Source organism: Sinohyriopsis cumingii, chromosome 5 (genome assembly GCF_028554795.1).
Source record: "Sinohyriopsis cumingii isolate HCF-2022 chromosome 5, ASM2855479v2, whole genome shotgun sequence".
Classification (NCBI taxonomy): Eukaryota; Metazoa; Mollusca; class Bivalvia; order Unionida; family Unionidae; genus Sinohyriopsis; species Sinohyriopsis cumingii.
In genome coordinates, this window is record NC_142965.1 from 69,486,698 (window position 1) to 69,505,109 (window position 18,412).

The window sequence follows — 18,412 nt, forward strand, 5'->3', positions numbered from 1 at the left end:
ATCTATGGATGTCCATTCTCAGCCAATCATTGATCGTGTGTTAAAATATCAGAGAGACAGCACGTGTAACAGACCAGTATATAACAGCTTTGCGTCACTGTATCAGTACATCTGTGAAACATTACAACAGACAAGCCTGTTGTCAATCTAAGTGGATGTTGATGTCAACAAGACAGTGGCTGTTAAGCAGTTGCAGTCTCACAGCTGTCTCATAGACAGTTGACACTGATTACCACATATCTGTATGGGGTAGTCCTTCTTTAGATAAAGTTTGTAGGACATGAGAATTATATTTCTGCTGGAGTATACCACATGTTGATATGTGTATATGAAAGTACTCTGACATAATCGCGTGTTAATATGCAAATGCTACGACATGGCCATCCCATTCGGTAACAAATTCCAGTTCCACTAATCGAGCTTAAACTAGATGCCAAGTTTGTTTATTAATGAATATGTCATCAACCAATCAATCATCAACCTATGACGTGTGTCCAACTGAACATGTACACTGAAAAGTCAGCCATATACTGTGCCATTTCTTATATTGGGTTTTCATGCATCACCAAGAGAACTGTAACAAACTTGAAAGGGACCAACCATTCATGTTAAGGGGGCGTCAGGATTAACAGCAATGTATTCCTCTCATTACCAAGACAAAAGATATTTCCTTTTTTTAAAAAGTAGAGAAAAAGCATGATTCTTTTCTTCTGCTGTAAAGTTTTATCTCTCTCTTATCAAGGAAATGAGAGATAGAAAGAGAGAGATCCACTCCTGCATGAACACACTCTTATGACTGCATAAAATATATGTGACTTGGGAATCTAATAATCAAGACCTTCATTCAACAGCAACCAAACAGAAAAAAATTATCTTGCCAGTTTCATTTTGTTTTGTTTTCACAGAGCGAGTTTCAGAAGTTTGAAAATGAACATAAAAAGATTGTTCTTTTTTGTTTTGTGATAATGTTTGATAGTCAGAAGTTAAATAAAATGTATTGATAAAGTCTACCCTAATAAAACTGTGTGAACATATTTTGATCCACTATTTCTGCTGAATACAACATGCACGGGAATTTTAAAGAGAAAAAACGCTTAATCAGGAATGATAAGAAGACTTTGAAGTAAACTGTGACCACATATTATAAACTAAAATGTCTTGCATGAAAATTTAATCCATTAGCAGTTCTCAATAGTTTCAAACATTTTAAAAAAAACCTGCCATAAATGATGTCTGATACTGAAACACTTGGGTAATAAATTAATACAGTTGCTCACTGTAAATCACCTGTAAGGAAATCTACTTGGCCTTGGCACTGTGTTCAGAATAATAAATCACCTGCAAGGAAAACTGCATAGCCTTGACACTGTGTTCAGAATAATAAATCACCTGTAAGGAAAACTACTTGGCCTTGGCACCATTTTCAGAATAATAAATCACCTGTAAGGAAAACTACTTGGCCTTGGCACTATGTTCAGAATAATAAATCACCTGTAAGGAAAACTACTTGGCCTTGGCACCATGTTCAGAATAATAAATCACCTGTAAGGAAAACTACTTGGCCTTGGCACCATGTTCACAATAATAAATCACCTGTATGGAAAACGGCATAGCTTTGGCATTGTGTTCAGAACAATAAATCACCTGTATGGAAAACTTCATAGCCTTGGCATTGTGTTCAGAACAATAAACTGCATGGCCTTGGCACCATGTTCAGAATAATAAATCACCTGTAAGGAAAACTGCATGGCCTTGACACTGTGTTCAGAATAATAAATCATCTGTAAGGAAAACTGCATAGACATGGCACTGTGTTCAGAATAAATCACCTGTAAGGAAAACGGCATAGCTTTGGCACTGTGTTCAGAATAATAAATCATCTGTACGGAAAACTCCATAGATGTGGAACCATGTTCAGAAATTTCAGACCCATGCAATTTTAAAAGCTTTCATGTGACAAAATGATTTACTTTTATTTTGATGTGTACACAAGTCCATATTATGGTTTCTATTAATGAAAAATAACTACCTGAACTTCAGTAGGTTGACAAATAGAGTCAACCTTCTGTGGTTTTCACTGTTATCACCTTAAAAATACAGCTCTACCTTTATCTAAATACAATGCATACTCACCAGCACAATTTCATTAATAATATATATTTTGTAGTTTACCTGGTCACATTCATTGTATTTTGAAATTGTTGCTAAGAAATCAATTTTGTTTAAAATATTTTTTGTAGACTGCAAGTAATGATAATCTTGAAAACTTAAGTCTTGATCTTTCATGTATAATGAATGAGAAATAATTAGGTTGAAAACTTAAGTCTTGATCTTTCATTTATAATGAATGAGAAATAATTAGGTTGAAAACTTAAGTCTTGATCTTTCATGTATAATGAATGAGAAATAATTAGGTTGAAAACTTAAGTCTTGATCTTTCATTTATAATGAATGAGAAATAATTAGGTTGAAAACTTAAGTCTTGATCTTTCATGTATAATGAATGAGAAATAATTAGGTTGAAAACTTAAGTCTTGATCTTTCATTTACAATGAATGAGAAATAATTAGGTTAAAAACTTAAGTCTTGATCTTTCATTTACAATGAATGAGAAATAATTAGGTTGAAAACTTAAGTCTTGATCTTTCATGTACAATGAATGAGAAATAATTAGGTTGAAAACTTAAGTCTTGATCTTTCATTTACAATGAATGAGAAATAATTAGGTTGAAAACTTAAGTCTTGATCTTTCATTTATAATGAATAAGAAATAATTAGGTTGAAAACTTAAGTCTTGATCTTTCATGTATAATGAATGAGAAATAATTAGGTTGAAAACTTAAGTCTTGATCTTTCATTTACAATGAATGAGAAATAATTAGGTTAAAAACTTAAGTCTTGATCTTTCATTTACAATGAATGAGAAATAATTAGGTTGAAAACTTAAGTCTTGATCTTTCATGTACAATGAATGAGAAATAATTAGGTTGAAAACTTAAGTCTTGATCTTTCATTTATAATGAATGAGAAATAATTAGGTTGAAAACTTAAGTCTTGATCTTTCATTTACAATGAATGAGAAATAATTAGGTTAAAAACTTGTCTTGATCTTTCATTTACAATGAATGAGAAATAATTAGGTTGAAAACTTAAGTCTTGATCTTTCATTTACAATGAATGAGAAATAATTAGGTTGAAAACTTAAGTCTTGATCTTTCATTTATAATGAATGAGAAATAATTAGGTTGAAAACTTAAGTCTTGATCTTTCATTTACAATGAATGAGAAATAATTAGGTTAAAAACTTAAGTCTTGATCTTTCATTTACAATGAATAAGAAATAATTAGGTTGAAAACTTAAGTCTTGATCTTTCATTTATAATGAATGAGAAATAATTAGGTTGAAAACTTAAGTCTTGATCTTTCATTTATAATGAATGAGAAATAATTAGGTTGAAAACTTAAGTCTTGATCTTTCATTTATAATGAACGAGAAATAATTAGGTTGAAAACTTAAGTCTTGATCTTTCATTTATAATGAATGAGAAATAATTAGGTTGAAGCCAGTTCAGCAATAGTGACTTCAGGCCTCTCAGATCTGCAGCTCCACTCAAAATAATACATGACAACTAATGTTATAAATGTATACTGGACCCAAGGCTCCCATCCAATGCTGCAAACTCACAACTCTGTGTTCATACTATTGTTTATTTCAGCCTCACTTGGCAGACAAGATCAAGGAGCTCACATGGCTTTTCCCACTGGCAGTTCTCAATTGATGTTTCATACCATATGTAACCGAAAAATAGTACATCACTCTAGTGCGTCCAGTGAAAACCAAACAAATGGAAATGAAAATACTGTTATGCATGATGATATTACATTAAAATCTTTCAGGGTAGACACTAGAACATTACAGAATTAAAGACGTCTTTTAGGTAGGCCACTGACAGTTGTACTCAAACTATCCGAACATTAGAAGATGTATTAAAAATAACATGTAAAAGCAAAATGAGCTGTAAAGACAATTATTCTAAAAGTTAAAAAAAACCTGTTTATGGTTATATGTTAAGCAACACATTAATTATACACTTAAAGCTATTAAAGAAATCACAGACATATTGTATCCAATATAAGTGATATGCATTCAGCTTGTATGTTAACAGAATGTAAAGGAAAGATAAGATGGAGCTGGCAAAAATAAAATTGTATGTAGTATGACTCTAAAAATAATAGTAAAAGTTGTACAACCCATAAATGAAATCCTAACTTTTTTAAACAACCCATGAATGAAGTCCTAACTTTTTTAAGCAATGTTTTTTTTTAATATTTTGAAAGCAAAATTCATTTTTGTTTCATTTTTTCATGATGTGATAAAAAAACAAACAATGAGTCTACTGCAACTGATGATAAACCTGTAGACGGATTTTGTGTTAATTACACGTCATATGTATAGAGAGATACTTGTATTTGTCAGATTTTTTTTACAAGTAACAATAATTGTTTGTAGATGTGTTTTCATACAAATATATAAAACAAGATGTAAGGCATCTGCATTTCAACCATTTTCAAATGACAAAATTAGTTTTCCATAAGTTTTACATCATTGCATAAACAGTATTCTTTTCACACTAAAACATGACCAACATAACTTTTCTACATGTATAATAACTTGTATTTTACTTTCATAATTAAAACAGGTTGATAACATTGAGATCTTTGAAAAAGAATGCTATATTTGGCTGGATACAAGATTACACCAACAATATTTTTTAAAACATCTTTTAAACCTTTCAAGCACTAACATTACTTTTGGGGGCTAGGGCTACCAAAATCTATAATTATCATTTTGTGTATGATTAGTATTGGTTACTTGTCAATGAACTTTCAATAAGTGAATAAAATATTTTATATGGAGATCATTTGTGAATAATAACACAACAGAAATATCGCATAATCTAAATATTGTAACATAATAAAATATAGAGACATTTTTGAAAGTCAAGTTTTAATTATCTAGCATAGGCCTAAAGTTAATTAACTTGGGATATTAGTGATATGTAGAAAAAAAATGTATCTGTCCAAGTACATATTCTGAATATTATTGAAAGGAAAAGTATACATTGTATTTGATATTTTGGCAGCAAATACTTTTACAAATATTTTTCTTTTTGGTTGCTATGGTAATCATGAACATCTTAATTTCACTGACATTTTTAGTGTTAGCAAACTCCATGGTTATATGCATTACTTTCACCCCACCTGAATATAACTACTAGTTGTTGTTCTGAAACAATTCATCATATGCAGATGGGGATGAAACAAATATGCATCGGTAACAAGGTCATGCAAAAACAACACAGCACTACCAGGGTTAAGGACTGAGGACTCTGATCTCCAGACTGAACTGGAAAACATGCAAAGCATATCAAAATGACAAAATTATGTATATCGAGTCAGTTAAGGGTAATAAGGAAGTTTGAAACAGGTGCCCAAAATGTCTTAGAAAATCAAGAACTAAATAAAAATTAGTATAATGTCAACTCTTCAAGGTCAGCGTAACCTTCTTGGGTCACAAAATGTCCAATGACCATCAGCATATGATGAATTGTTTCAGAACAACAACTAGCAGTTATATTCAGGTGGGTTGAAAGTAATGCATATAACCATGCAGATTGCTAACACTAAAAATGTCAGTGAAATTATTATTTTGTTCATGATTACCATAGCAACCAAAAAAGAGAAAAATTTGTAAAAGTATTTGCTGCCAAAATATCAAATATAATGTATACTTTTCCTTTCAATAATGTTCAGAATATGTACTTGGACAGAAATATGTACTTGTTGTTGAAAAGGCCAAGAACATCCACAGAACACAAGGCACAACTTTCGTTAAAATGTCTCCTAGAGTTAGCATCATATTACAGCCATTTCATACAATGTTTTGTTGAGAGAGCAACTCCATTCAAGAACATGCTGCTGCAATATGCAAACTTTGCATGTAATGATGAACTTCGGAAGACTTTTATATATTTAAAAGCAAGTAATGGAGTACTTAGCTGTGTCGTATCCTAACTTAATAACCATGCTCTACCTCAAAACGGATGCATTTAAAGAGCAGTTTTTGATCACTATACCATGATGTGAAGGAAAGATTTCCATGATATAAACACTCACAAAGCCTGAAAAAATTAGTTTACATATGACAAGGAATAGGAATTATGGACAATAATGTGGAGCATTGATCATTCCAAGTTGGGAGCTAAAGTTGTTATTGTAAAAGACAAATGTCTGTGATATTAAAACTGTAAATGAAACAAAAGCCAGAGAAACCAATGGTCTATCGACTTAAGCAACCCTAACAGTGAGGTAAATAACAGCCATAGTGAAGTAAACACAAATATAGATGTGCTATCTAGATTACCAAAACAGGTGGTTGAAAAAAGTCAACATATTTCTGGATGTGAGTTTGTGTTGTGCTGGCAGTAGGTAGCAGCTTACACCAGCAGATCTTGATTCCATCAACATCAAATTTATTTCATACATTTAACAAATGATGTAGCTTGTGAGATCTTTGCTATTCTACAAAACATTCTAGAAAGAGCAATTAGCTTTGCCCTCAGTGCAATTCAAGTTCTGAAAAGTCTTTGGAGTCAATGGTCTAATCAAATAGCATTCCCTACAGGAGCTGGGCAGACTTGAAAACAGGAAAGGTTACAGGCAATTATATCAATGTCCCTAGTACAATTAGTCTTGAAATACTTGCACACTGATAGCACTAGTGGGTATTTGAAAACAACAGATAGTTAACAATTACACAAGGTCCTGGTTCTACTGTGTAAGCTATTGCATGGACATAAAACTTTTCTGCAAGCACTAAACAAACAACTACCATTCAGTCAAAGCCTGCATGGTGTCATACCAGTTTGAACAAATCAATATTGATATTGTTGATCCATTATCATAAACTAAGGATGGAGATCAGGGTATAGTTACAGTATCTGATTGATGGACATAGGTCTTTGATGTTGGAGATTAGAAACAAACAACAATTGCAAATATCTTGGTTGACGAAACCAAACTGAATTTCAAATACCATTCAGGATGACCTAGGTAAAGCCTTTAAATGCAAATTCATACAATGACTTTATACAATGCTTGAAATACATATGGCAGACAAGTGCAAGCCTACCATCCAGAATCAGATAAATCAGTTAAAAGAAAACATTAGTGTCAACACTCAGGACTGCTGCATCAGAAAAACAGGATACTTTGGATACCTCAGTACCAAACACATTGCTTGCATGCAGTTTAATGCACAGTTCACCACATGATATGCACCACAGTTCTTGATACATGGTAGAGAGGTAGTGTTACTGGTTGACATATTGTTTAGAGGATGAAAGGAGAAATTCAAAGTGGCAATGGGTATGTGGAAAATTATGAAGGAATCTTTGAGGAGGCACATAAAAAGAGTATGCTACAATGCAATATGAATAACAAACAAACAAGTACTGCTATAAGAAGACAACTTTAGAATCACAGTGTAATACACAATATAAAGTTAGCAACAGAGTGAGAATGTATAATCAAATTAGTTAGAAAGGGCAAAACAATCAGATCTACCGAGGTCGGCTATCATGGTATTTCTCTGTGATTACTCTATTTACCTCATCACAAGATAACATACTTATTTTGACGTGCTGCAAAACACCAAAACAAAACAAAACCTTTCTCCAAGTGAAAACATTTAGCAATCTATTGGCAATATAACAGTCGCAGATCCAACATTTGAATGAACTAATGAAACTCCATGATGTGGTGCCTAAAGAAACTGGGTTTATTTTTGTCTAGAGTGACCAGTGAAATACTTGTAGAAGATGACAACTCAGGGTGAATCTTCGCAATTCTACTTAAAGTGATTTCTTCCATTATCAGGAGAATGACAAGCTCAGTAACTCCAGTCAGCCTGGAGATGGATTTGTACAGGTTGCAGTCAGGTACTGGTTATTAATGGATAAATATCTGGCAATATTAACACTTGTCTGTACCGAAAGATCCAATCAGTCAATGGACAAGATAACCTGCTCGCTTTGACACTTTAAGATGTAACTGTACCTTGATCTATAAATGTCTTAGTAGTAGTTGGTTTATTGTATGTAGGTATGTAGGTCTCTGAATCATGGTCCTGTCTAGTTTGGCAGGAACTCAGGATAGATATAGATCAATATATCTGTATGATGGTTACTTTGTACTTACCTTTCAAATATTTTTGATTTACTGTTTGGCACTACTATTATGAATGAAAAATATTTCTCTCTTTTGAAAAAGTATTGATTTGTTTTGGGTTTAAAATGCAATTGTTCTTGGACAGTTGTTCATGCACTTCTTAAAGTGTGGAGGAATGTGATAGCATGATTAAATACATATAACTTAGGAGCATGGTGAGACTGCAAAATCAAGGTAGTGTATTGTTACATTTTACTGAGCCCCTGAAATACATTACATTTACAAGGTCAAACATGGAAAATATTGTAATTCATACAAATGCATCGTGCTCATATTTTCCATTCAAAATGGTATCATGGGTCACAATTAGGGTTGGAATTAGGGTTTTGGGCTCTAAGGATCCCTCATAAGAAAGCAATGAATCATATAATACATACAAGGGTTTTATCTTTCCAGTGGCTGATAACATCATCTGTCATCATCTTAGTGAATGATATAGTAAGTCCTTCACGGAAAAACCTCTGACATGGTTCACTGCGAGTGTCTAGACCTGCAAAAAAGTTATGAATAGTCATTGGAGATTTTCGAGGTATCTTTGCCAACAATGAATTTCTCTCCCTGAAGGGGTCATCAGTCCATCACAATCTACCTCTCCCAACCAGCATATGCCAGTGCCCAGTTGAATCTGGGTCAACCTGTGCAAGCATGCTTATGTGCCTTACTGAAGAAGGGTCCAACATAATTCAAAATTAAGATATAATCCCAATGGAGATTATCCAAGGCAGAACCTAGTAACACAGCTTGAATTCATTAGCAACAAAAATTTAATAATATGTGAACAATTCCCTCTTTTGCATTTTATTATTAATGAACTCCATTTTTACAATCTGTTTTTGATGGCCAAAAATTAATGTTTCCTGTCCCAAAACAAAAATATTTCTTTCATTATCCAAAGACAAACAACAAACAAACATCTGAGCCCAGTCAGTGAATACTGCACATACAAAAGCAGACAACCTGTTCAGTTAACTTAAACAAATCAATTGCACATTACGTGCCTGGTAATAAATGAAAACAAACATCTTCTGCCTAGTTTACTCCTTATTTCAATGCATAAGAAAATGCAAGCATATTAGAAAATAAAACTCCACATGTGTCATATTTATGTTTTTGTTTCACACTTTCCTCCTTCTTACTCCTTCTTAGGAGACCCTTGCTCATAAGTAAAAAGTCTGTCCTTTCCCAATACAACTATATACAGCTTTGTACACTCCTACATCTGGAAATCCAAAAGATAATGAAACCCAAAGTCCACAAATTCAAGTTCTGGTGATAGATCTTATTTCTTGCCTGGACTATTGGCCAACTGGCATAGTCACCCTTTGTGACTTCTTACGTGGAATTCAGTGGTAATGCCATATGAAAAATGTAGAATTCAACTACAAGAAGGTAAATTTACTAATGCCACAGCAAAAATGTGGCTCAGTACCATCAAGCAGCAATCTGGGTTTTTGTCCTCAGTTCTGATGTATCAATTATTATATCACATATATATGTGGGAAAATTATTGAATATCAGAAAATATGTCTGATTTATGTAACAGTGCAGGGCAAAAATGATGCACAATCTAACATTGTGATACACTCAGCAACTTACAAATAGAAATCCACACCATATTCTGTGGTGCAAACTTTCACAGGAACAGATGAGTTAATAAATTTTAACACATTTTGATGATTTCTTTCAGTTTAAATGTAAAATCCTTTGTATTATTTATAAATAATGACAAACAAGAAAACCATGTCCTTTTAAACTTATAGGTTACTGCGTTTTTATGGGAAAATATGAATGAGTTTTTCGGATGTAATACTGTACGACCTTGGGAGTGCACTATATCCTTCCAACAAAACGAGTTCATATATCCCCATACAAATGCAGTAACCTTTATATTGTATGTTCATTTTCTTATTCTACGTAAGGCTTAATTACATAAACAAAATACACTACAAGAAACAACGTAAATGAATGTATGCTGTATTCCAATCTAAATACACAAGCACAGATTCATCATTGCACAACAACAACATTATTACTGCACACCTAACTCTGGCCACATAAATTTGAACTTAGTCAAGCACTAGACAAGTTTCGAAAGATAACTGCATTTTTGTCTACTTAAAATTGAAAATTTGGAGTCATATTGTGAATGAATGCGCATTGCAACTAGTCTTCCATTTGATCTGGAATAAATAGATTTTGATATTTTTGTAGATTCTATGAAATTTTGTGATTATGGAATGGATTTATATGCGACAATTCCACATGAAATACGTCAGACTGAAGAAGCGAGGGAGAAGCATGTTGACATCTGCAAATGTGTTTCTGTTTCTGTCATTGTATATTTGAAATAATAATGTGGAAAAATATGAAGTCTTTCAATTGCAATTATCAAAAAGACACTACGGAATTTAATGCTTATTTCATTTTGAGTGCAGTAAGGAGGATGTAATTGCACTTATATTCGAAATTACAGTACAATTTCGAAATGCGAAATCAAGATTGAGAACCTATGACACGGCTCATGTAATTTGGATTTGCAGAACTAAGAAAGTACATTTTGAGGAAATTCAGGATGTAAAACTGTAACTATAACTTTTTTCCATTCTTATTGCCAGCAAAAGTAGGCAGTTTATGTCTTGTCACTTGTATGTTATTTGTAAGGACCCTTTCTGGAGTCTACTGTATAGCTAACCTAAATCCGAAACATTGTATCAAAAAAGTTAACATGGAATGTGCCAAAGCAGATGGTATGTGGCAGTCCATGAAACATTTGCTTTACTTCATTCAGAAACAAATTTCATCAACCAAAACTTAAAGCGCCTACTACGCGAGTGTAAATGATTTGTTTACAAATCAAAAGTGCAAATCAAAAGTGTTGGCATCTGCATTCATTGTCTTATTTACAATAGAAAGTAGTTCCTTTATGCATGTGAATGGAATATGAAGGTGTGCAATATCGTAAAATACTGATCGATTCTGACAATGTAAAGTTAACAGGGACAAAAATGAGCATATAATAATTTAAATTATAGACACATCACATATAAATGAAAGGATTTGGGGGATTGCATAAGATTAATCAACCATAAAATGTTGCTTTCAAAGAACAAAAATAATACAATAGAAAAAAATGTAATTTTTTAAACAAGTGAACATGTCATTAAAAGAGATTACTCCTGTATGTTGATTAATAATTGGAACTCTTGAGCAAAGATATAACTGTATAATAAACAAAAATTAAAATTTGCTCTTAGGTAACGGATTTTAATTGATTATCAGTTGGTTAAGTGGCATCGATTATCAATTATGAAATTCTGACTGATTCAGAACAGTAATGGGTGGCAGAGTAGATGTAAAATAGCCGCTAACTAGAGATTGTCCAAAACTCTCAGGTATCCTTGAAAATATTAGTTTGCATTGACCTTCATTCACTTGATCAAAATTGCTATTTGCCCATTCAGCTGTGCTCCCGCTCCTCTGGATGTTCTGCAATGCAACCCTGCCACTTACTTTAAAATGACTTACATCCTAACTTACTTTATTTTTGTTTAATGCATAAAATATTTGTAAAATGGTGTCTGCTAGCCTCTATCTGTCAGTCTAAGGTGACTCATCTTCTAGTTAATGTACTTGACTGTCTGGACTGAATTAAGTTTCATTTTCTTATAGTTCATTGTACAGGCTGTCATCTTCAATGATCACAATCAACTGTTCGAATTCAACACCCACTAGAGTTCCTATGGTGCAAGGAAATGTTAGGAATTTAAGAGGTAATTAAAGTTATGCAAAAGAGTTACCTTCATAGGACAAAGTGCATGGTAATTGCTTGTGTGTATGTAATGTTTTGACCAGCATCATCACAATCAATTTTAATTCTAGGGAATGAATTAACATGAGTTTAAAGCCACCTACAATTAATTAAAACATGACTTCAGTCTGGGCATGGGCTTGAATGCAAATTAGATGACTGAGCTATCAAATCTAACAAACCACTATATATTTGCCTGACTGTATGTTTTTTACAAACTCTAGCCGTCTATCTCATCCAACCGTCCTGGGCATAGAGAAACCACTAATTTGAAACTTCTGTTGTCTGTGCTCCAGGAAGAGGTCTCTCTTAGAGCAAATTTCTGAATACATTGCCAAATCCCTCCGAGATGTGCACCAATTAGCAATAATGTACCTGAAACCATGCTTTTAGAAGATAGTACTACATTTCTATGATCTTCACTATCATTACAAATAGTTTATAATGCGCAGATGTGAGCAAATTGCATCAGCTAATTTGTGTGGGTCTGTGGGTTTAAGAAAAAACAGTCCAAACATGTTGGTTTTAAGTTTCAGCACAGATCAAATATTTAATGCCTGTTATATTACTTAACAGTTGTCTAAGAGCTGTCCGACCTAATAAATTTGCCCACCAAGTGTTGAAAGACCAAGTACCAATATACATGGACAAATACATGTTTTGATATAATGAATATAACCAAGTACCAATATACATGGACAAATACATGTTTTGATATAATGAATATATCAGCCAGACTCTTAATGTCTTAAATGCATACTTACTCACCCTTGCATGTACTGAGAACATTGGTGAGCAGGAAATACAGTATATATCGGATTTGCTTGCCAGGACTGTTTGATAATGAACATAAAATTTTAGTAAAAATATTTTTTAAGAGTTTTTCCTAGTAGTAACTGAAAATAATTGAGATAATGGTTCAGTGATGGAGTTTCAATCATTATACAGACTTGAGTTTGGAAAACTCATGAGTGACATTACCACCTGACTCTGGTATGGAACTGAAAACATGTTTCAAACATGTATAAAAGCCAAATATGTCACACCTCATATGGTTCTTTCTGCACAGATGCTCGCATCAAGAATTTATACAGATAAATATATGTCTGATCATAAGCATTCAGAAATATAAAGTAATAAGTTACTGAATTTTTAATATATGATGTTTTCATATGGGAGCTGTATTATTACCCCAAGACCTTAAAGTGAAATGGATTTAAAGTTATAGAGTAGACACAAAATTGTAAAGGAAAATGTAAAGATAAGGGATCAAAAACTAAAGGAAAAAGGTACATGTGCCCTTGAACTGGAAGTTAGCACCACCACTGTAGTGTAGAAAACACCATACAATGATAATAATAATAATAATAATAGAGGACTTTGTATAGCACCTAATCTTTAGAAGCTCTAAGCGCTTACAACATTAGACAACACATATAAGATAAGAAACATATAATAATATTATTACAAGAACAAACACCATGAAATTAGAAAAACATTAAAAAATAAAAAACATGCTGAGAATATTTCAGGTAGGAAACATTATTAGGTCTTTAAGTTTGTTCTTGCAGTCGAAATAAGTGAGTTTTGAGAGCACTCTTGAATGTGATCACTGTCTAAGTTCAGTGGGCAATTCATTCCACATTGCTGGGCCCTGGTATGCAAAAGAACATTGTCCATATGACTTGTTTTCATCGTGGGAATAATGAGTATACGATTGTCAGAAGAGAGCATAAGTATCTTGCTGGTATGTACACATGGGTGAGGTCGGATAGGTATGTTGGACTAGAGTCCGACTGTGAAACGTAGCACAGAGAACATATTTTGTTTTTGATTCTGGATTGAATGGATAGCCAGTGTGGGGTACAGAGCAGTGGGGAGGTGTGCTCTGATCGTGGTACTCTAAGTACGATCAGAGCAGCTGTGTTTTGAACTTTTTGAAGTTTTTGGAGTAGATATTGAGAGGAACCAGACACAACTGAGTTACAATAGTCCAGTCCTGAAAGTACTAATGAACACACAAGTGTGTTAGTGGCATCAACTGAAAGATATTTGCGAACTGAGCTCATGCGTCTCAGCTCAAGATATGCAGCCTTGCATATGTTCATGACATGTTGGTGCAATGTGAGTGTACTGTCCAGAGTAACACCTAGGTTTCGTACTGGTTGTGTGAATTTAATGTTGGCATTGCTGATATTTGAGGTAAAGGATGTGAAAGAGTAAGTCTTTGTGTTGTGATCAGAATGGCCTCAGTTTTATCATCATTCATCTGCAGCTTGTTACATGTCATCCATGATTTCGCATCAGAAATGCACCTCTCTACACCTTGGATGGTAGCATTAACTTCAGTTGGATGGCTAGATTTGTATATTTGGGTGTCATCAGCGTACAACTGGTGAGACACTGAATGATGATTTATGACACTTGAGAGCGACTGAGTGTACAGAATGAAGAGAACAGGTCCAAGAACAGACCCCTCTGGAAAAACCACATCATAGATCAACTGGGCTGGAGTGTATTCCATTTGCAGACACAATTTGTGTCCTGTTGACCAAGTAGGACTTAAACCACGGTAAGGCTGTATCATGAATGCCAAATAAAGGTTGGAGACGGTGAAGTAATATATCATGGTCTATTGTGTCAAATGCTGCTGACAAATCAAGGAGGGTGAGGACTGTAATCTTTCCGCTATCCAACACAGAGATAATAACTACTTTCAGAAGAGTAGTTTCAGTACTGTGGCAAGGACGATATGCAGATTGTACATTGCTAAAAAGACTGTTTGAATTTAGATGAGATACAAGCTGGCATAGAACAACCTTTTCTAAAATTTTTGATATGAATTAGAAACTGGGCAGTAGTTCTTTAAATTGTTATGGTCTAGGGTTTGTTTCTTTAGCAGAGGCTTTACAATGGCAGTTCTGAAAAATGATGGGAATTCCCCGGATGAGAGAGAGAGGTATTAATAACATCAGTTAGTGAAGGCAATACTGGATCTAAGCACTCAAGCAGCAGTGATGTTGGAATTGGGTCAAGTTCACATGACTTTGGTGCACTCTTCATCACAATTGTACGTACGAAATCCATAGAGACAGGTTCAATGCTGCTAATGGTTGCCGCTCAAATTCTGTATCCCAACTGTATGGTGACGACGAGTCAATTGAAATTGTGGTGTCAAGCTTATCTCTAATGGTTTGTACTTTGTCACAGAAGAAATTTGCAAGCATGTCAATACAATGATGATATGTAAATATGTCAACTTGTACCCCTTCATTTTAAACTGCTTTAAAGTTATAATCCACATTAGAAAGCATGATGGAAAGACTGAAATATTAAGGCATGACGTTGACCCTAAAGATGTGAATCCCACTGTGGCAGGCAAAACACCTTCTGATGATGACATTTCATCCCTTAACACTAAAAAATCTCTACCAGATACGTGGGAATGAAAAATGTGATGGAAAATTTAAAACATGATGATATTGAAAATAGGACTCCTAATTTCATATGTATTATGGCTCCCAATTAGTATTATTTTATTATTATTATTGTTACTATTATTAATATATAGATAGATATATATATATATAAATATATATATATATATTATTATATATATATATATATATATATATATATATATATATATATATATATATATATACACACACACATATATACACATACATACACCAGACAAAAAGGAAAGTGCTATCCCTGGATTCTATAGAAGAATGCCTGATAATAGTAGGCAGAATTAATATTTGAATACAAATAATACTATCACACAGGTTAGAGAATTTTTCATTTGTACTCTACAGAGATTCAAACCCAGGTCCATGGGTATATATTTGCAAGCAATGGTGGTACAGTTATAGTACAATGTAGGATAGAAAAAAGTCTTTAGGTAAAACCTACACCAGTAAAGCTGGTCCTGCAAAACAAGTTGCCTTATTTTTCTTGGACTGGTTATCTTGTATAGAAACAGATGAAATTGATTCTTGATTCACTGTTTTGGCAGCCTAGGATCACCATGTGTGTTTGGGTGCTTGCAGAGACACCAGCATGAAACTATGTCATAGTTGGGAACCAATTTACAGCCATTTGCATGAAATTATATCATAGTTGGAAACCACTTTACAGCCATTTGCATGAAACTATGTCATAGCTGGGAACCAATTTACAGCCATTTGCATGAAACTATGTCATAGCTGGAAACCAATTTACAGCCATTTGCATGAAACTATGTCATAGCTGGGAACCAATTTACAGCCATTTGCATGAAATTATGTCATAGTTGGAAACCAATTTACAGCCATTTGCATGAAACTATGTCATAGCTGGAAACCAATTTACAGCCATTTGCATGAAACTATGTCATAGTTGGAAACCAATTTACAGCCAATAGCATGAAACTATGTCATAGCTGGGAACCAATTTACAGCCATTTGCATGAAACTATGTCATAGTTGGAAACCAATTTACAGCCATTTGCATGAAACTATGTCATAGCTGGGAACCAATTTACAGCCATTTGCATGAAACTATGTCATAGTTGGAAACCAATTTACAGCCATTTGCATGAAATTATGTCATAGTTGGAAACCAATTTACATACACCTAGACAGTTAGCAAGAGTATGAAAAGGCTTGAATGACTTGCCTGTGCTACATCATTTGAGAGACATTTTGTAATATACATGAAGGCATAAAAGAACTCAATTTGAGGGATATTTTTTAGATATATGATCCAATGAATTACATTTTAGAGATCACATTGCCTTTTCTAGTCCTCAGGGACAATGCTATGCCATGTAACAATCTGCAAATGTTTGAATTTGCTGAAATAGTTGCATCATAACCTACTGAAACCTACTTGAACGGAAGTATTATAAGCAGAATAGAATTCAAAATACCTTTTTTAGACAGTCTTATTGCAGCATCCAGCAAACATTCTAGTTCTTCCCCAGGAAAAATAGGTATCACCCAACGTGGGCGATTGACCTTTTCATCCAGGGTGTCTAACAATGCCATAGGAAATGTCAGCTCTTGATCCTTGCTTATCTGCATGACCAACTTTCTCTTCTCTCTTCTCTTGTTTTGCTGAGGAGGAGTGTCACTGGGTAACTGGTTCCATGGTATATCCATTGTAATGTTTTCCTGCAATAAATGAAGAAATAAATTAATGACTGAATGATGATTGTACGATTACATAAGTGAATAAGATGTTTTGAAATCTGACTGATCTTTGTGATAAAGATGTAGAAATACTGAGCCGATAAAAAAACTAAACAAGTGTCATGACTTAAATGCTGATAGGAAAATAAAACAAGGTGAGAAACAAACTTTGTCAAGGGCTGATAAACATTATCATTAGAGACAAATGTCCCCTAAAATACACAATGCAACACAATAAACTACGAAAATTGTGAATACACTGCTCTTGCATGAACCCATTAGAAATGATGTGCAGGCACAACAAGTTTGTTGTTTTGAAAAAATCAGAAGTCAAACAGTCATCCATTCAAGACCGTTGACTGGATGGGCAAAACAAATATTGTACTTAAACAGAAAATATCTGAGCAAGATTTGCATCTCAGGTGTTGGATGGTGGTGTTATAAATAAACAATGGTTAAAGCAGGAATTAAATTGTTCTTAAAAGCATCTAAATAGAAATACTAACCGCCATTTTATCCAATGTATGATACATTGCCACATCCCCTTGTGAGTGTCGACTCTTCACATTTTGGTCAGTCATATTCCTATTAAACAATCGAACAGAACAGTTAGAATGATTATGATGACCAAAATGTACGGTCCTGAGAGGGGCTATTTTCTCTATAATTGTAATCAGTCAGTGAAAATAAAATGTAATAATTTTATAAAAAGTCAAATAATAATCAATAAATGACAAGGAAAAACATTTGACAGATACTAGGACAAAATTAGAAAATGCCATAGATTGTGAAATTTTCATGATGATCACCATGGTGGCCATCTTGTGGGTTACTTTGTGGTGTCATTTTTATTAGACACCTTAGCAAGTCTATAAATGAAAGCTCATGTCAAAATGATGTTCCATTTAAGAGAAGTTGTGATAACAGAATCTTTAAGATGGCCACCTTGGTGGCCATATTGGACTTCAGATCAGTACCATTTCAATTTAAACCAACAATACACTACTAGGAGTCTTCTGATGAAGCCCCATGTTGATATGACTTTCGGTTTTGATAAAGTAGCAATAACAATATTTTCAAGATGGCTGCCATGGTAGCCATACTGGACAACAGATTTGCACCATTTACATTTAGGACC

At 33.6% G+C, this 18,412-nt stretch overlaps 1 protein-coding gene across 1 annotated transcript in view; it reads right to left on the reverse strand.

Moving 5' to 3' along the window:
* The window catches only part of LOC149799389 (uncharacterized), an 86,062-nt gene that overhangs the window by 35,604 nt on the left and 32,046 nt on the right, over positions 1–18,412 (reverse strand). Inside the window, exons 9-11 of the mRNA XM_089958727.1 lie at positions 17,781–17,859; positions 17,013–17,256; positions 8,667–8,779 (exon numbers count right to left, since the gene is read on the reverse strand). Of these exons, the coding sequence (XP_089814853.1) occupies positions 8,667–8,779; positions 17,013–17,256; positions 17,781–17,859 (436 nt within the window). The remainder of the gene's footprint in view (positions 1–8,666; positions 8,780–17,012; positions 17,257–17,780; positions 17,860–18,412) is intronic.